Below are 3,832 nucleotides of genomic sequence, written 5' to 3'. Positions count from 1 at the left end.
ACCAACTTGAGAGGTTCTAGAACATCGTCATGGTTATTGCTGATGACCAACTTGAGAGGATCTAGAGGCATTTAGGGAGCAAATCTCTTTTTGTGTATATAAGGGAGTTTCTAGCTGGATTAATTGGCTCAAGGAGATCCACTCGGAGTATGGCAGCAGTATTCTGTGGACTGGATTGCTGGACTAAATAAATGGGAGAAAGTGAACTAAATACTAGCCTTCATAGCTCTCTGCTTTCTGACAGTGGATGCCAAGGACCAGCTGCTTCACAGACCTGATGCCATGGCTTCATTGCTGTGACAGACTGTAGTCTCTATGAGCTCAAATGGCTCTTTCTTTCTTAAATATCTTTTACCATTAATTTTGTCACACAATAAGTAAAGTAACATGTATCAACAAAATGACAAAAATGTGGAAGTTTCTTTTTTAAAAATAAAGATAAAGTAGAAACACTGCTAAAACTCCAGCAAAAGTAAGAGAGGAGAAAGCAGTAAAGGGGGTGCTGTAGTGGCTTCCTTCGGGGTCCTGTAAAGTTCGAGTTTCCTAGGTGGACTCCAAAAAGGGATGATCAGGTGAATTTGTATCACCTTTTCTGTTCTATGGCTTATGCTGGTGCCGAGCCTGTATGTGTGTCAGGTATCTTCCAGGGCTGTCTTCACATTAGTGTCTTTCCTTCCTTGTGTACCAAGAGATTTTGCTAGTCATATTAGCCATGCATTTTTGGCCTGTCTAGATTCACATCCAAAAGATGCCTCAGTTTGTACACTCTTGTGTGGCTAGTGCTCTAGACAGGACACCCCCAAGTGTACTGGTAGTGGAAAAAGTAAACACAGCATTGAGTTATATACAGGTGGGCCTGTCTCTGTCTTTCCTGCTAGAGAGATGGGGCTGTAGATGTCGGGTAGTCCCCTGGAGTTGCAGAGTTCTGTTTCTACAGAAGTGAACCTCATGACAGATAGGTTGATCTATCCCTGGGTGTTGACCCACTGTTGGCTTCAGACTTGTGTTTATCAGACCTCAAAGTTCTCAAATGAGGAGGTTGGCTCCTCAACACTAAGGGGGGCACTGCATCCCCTTGTGCACGTCACTTCCTGACCCAAGCCTCCTGCCACCTGCATCTTAGTGTGTGGCCTTCTGCTTTCTGAAGCTGCCTTCTGGATCTGTCTTCATGTTGGGGCTGTATGGTTGACTTCAGGCTCTCTGATGTCATCATCCTGTTTTCAGACCCTCAGGGTAGCTCAATTTTAAACTTCAAAATTGTGTTGAACCATAGACCTTTGAGCCAAAGAATGGAGCACACAATGAAATTCCCCTCCACTGCTGACTTGACCCAGTAGAGGAAGTCATTCAGTCTCATGGGAAATGGCAACTGGCTCTGAGTTTTTTGAGAACTGTGGGCTTGACTGTGGGTGGGATTGTCAGCCTCTTCTCATTAGAGCTACTGTGCTTGGCTTTAGATGAAATTTCTGCCTCCCCACTCCACATAGCAGGGCTACTGTACTGGACCTGTGGAGGTGGGGGTGGGGATGGGGGCGGGGTGTTGCTGAGTCACAGCTCCTTTCAGGAAGTCCTGTTCACCACCTTCCTGGTCTCTTAGCAATTTGTTTTAGAATATTTTCAACTGATTTATTTACTTACTTTGTGCTTGCGTGTGTGTGTGTGTGTGTGTGTGTGTGTGTGTGTGTGTGCGTGTGTGTGTGTACAAGAACACACATATATGTGCATGTGTGGAGTTTGGAATGGGTTCTCTCACCAAACTCAAGTTACCAGGCTGGCCCTCAGGCATGTTTATCTTACCAACCAGTAAAGACAGAATCACATGGCTTAATCAATTTTTACCCATGGCTAGCTAGATTTGGAAAGTGTACAAAAGTAAAAGCTACACAAGTTTTACACAAACAGAAGACAGCACATTTCAACCTATGAGAGTCGAGTCTCAACCCTTCCGGAATAGCCGTGGAAAGCCCCTCTCCCATTTGTGTGACTTCCTGCAGTCTTCGACTAGAAAACGCTTTTGGCTCTCAACATTCTCTCCCCTCATATTGTACCGAGCACACAAAGGCACTTCGGACTGTCATTTTACCAAGTATGAAAAATGCACTTTCTTCCCTTGCGGGGAGCGGGATCCACAAAGCGTAACCTTCATGGCTCTTTTCCCTCTTTGGTTTTGCAGCTTGAGAAATGGCGTGTAACATACCCGACCAAAGACAGCGGACTATGTCAACAACAGGAAACACTCTGTATGAAGTTCTTGGTCTGCAGAAGGGAGCTTCATGTGAAGAAATTAAGAAAAGCTACAGGTATATGGAAGTTCAATGGGGAAAGGACCTGTGCTACCGTTGGTAGTTTCTGGTGACTGGCAAGTGGTATCAAATTAAAGACATGAGCTTCTTGCCAAGGCCCAGTGTCTGAATTTCGGACTCATGTTTCCTGTTGTGTAACATCAACAGCTCATTATAGACAGGCAAAGCAGTGATTGTTGAAAGAACACTGTGTGATGGCCAGTCTGAAGAAAGCATACTGGGGGAGTATGTCATCAATGAATAAGGAAGGGCATCTAGGGTTAAACCCTGTGACATGACGTCACTACATCTGGTAGAAAGGCTTGTCACAAATGCTATACTGTCACTTACACTGTTGAGGCCTTTAGTTTTGACATTTTCATAGTTGACTTGTCTCTAATAGCTACTGTAGGGAAAAAACTGAAATATCATTTTACTTAAAGTTCTAAGGAATAAAAATACATATGAAGTATAAAATCACTGATTTTAAGCTATCAAAAATGAAGATAATGTGCACCTATAATTTTACCTTAAAGTAATTTTCATAGAGAGTTTGTTTCCTTCATTCCTTCCTGTCTAGATAAGACAGTAAAAGACGAAACTGAACTTGTCTACAGTTTCCACTCATCTTCTTCCTCCTAAATCCTGTAATGAAAATGTCTTGGTGTTATTAAATATCCTGTTTTCATGCCTGTTACCTACAGATATTCATTCCCAACTTCTCTAGTCATTTTACAAGCTATTATTTAGGAGAAAGTTCTTTTAGTTTCCCTCTATGTTTAACATCCTGTATATAAGTCACAATATTTATTTCCCGTTGTTTTCTAATTGAGGAATAAATTTATTCTTTCATAAGACAAAAAAAGAAGCAAAATGTGACCATTTTAATTAATGTCTTCTTGGTTTTACCTTGGACTGGTTTTTATGGAATTTAAACAATTTGGAATAGACAAATTATTAGTTATTTGTTATGTCTTTGTTATACTTGTCTTGGCTAAAAAGCCTCTCTTGAATATTATAAAAATATGAGCTCTAGCCACAAATAACATAAAATATCTTGGGGTGACACTAACCAAAGAAGTGAAAGAACTGTACAAAAAGAACTTTAAGTCTTTGAAGAAATTTATTTTCCAGGAAATGGAAAGATTTCCCATGTTCTTGGATAGGTAGGATCAACATAGTAAAAATGGCAGTCCTACTAAAATCAATCTACAGATTCGATGCAATGCCCATCAAAATCCCAGCACAATTTTTCACAGACCTTGAAAGACCAATACTTGACTTCATATCCTGTACAATAACGGAACTTCCAGAGGCATCACCATCCCTGACATCAAACTCTATTATAGAGCTACAGTAATGAAAACATCTTTAGTATTGGCATAAAAACAAACAGGCTGACCAATGGAACTGAATTGAAGACTCTGATATTGATCCACACACCTATAAACACCTGATTTTTGACAAGCTAAAATTATACAGTAGGCTAAAGAAAGCATCTAAGCATCTTTAACAAATGGTGCTGGCATAACTGGATGTCAACATGTAAA

General features: G+C 40.8%; 1 protein-coding gene across 1 annotated transcript in view; it reads left to right on the top strand.

Annotated features, from left to right (window-relative positions):
- The window catches only part of Dnajc5b (DnaJ heat shock protein family (Hsp40) member C5 beta), a 91,550-nt gene that overhangs the window by 42,129 nt on the left and 45,589 nt on the right, over positions 1-3,832 (top strand). The window contains exon 3 of the mRNA XM_005361900.2: positions 2,174-2,300. Within this exon, the coding sequence (XP_005361957.1) occupies positions 2,182-2,300 (119 nt within the window). The 5' untranslated portion in view covers positions 2,174-2,181. The remainder of the gene's footprint in view (positions 1-2,173; positions 2,301-3,832) is intronic.

This window comes from Microtus ochrogaster, linkage group LG5, assembly GCF_000317375.1.
Source record: "Microtus ochrogaster isolate Prairie Vole_2 linkage group LG5, MicOch1.0, whole genome shotgun sequence".
In the NCBI taxonomy this organism is placed as follows: Eukaryota; Metazoa; Chordata; class Mammalia; order Rodentia; family Cricetidae; genus Microtus; species Microtus ochrogaster.
This window is presented reverse-complemented; position numbering and strand designations above follow the sequence as displayed.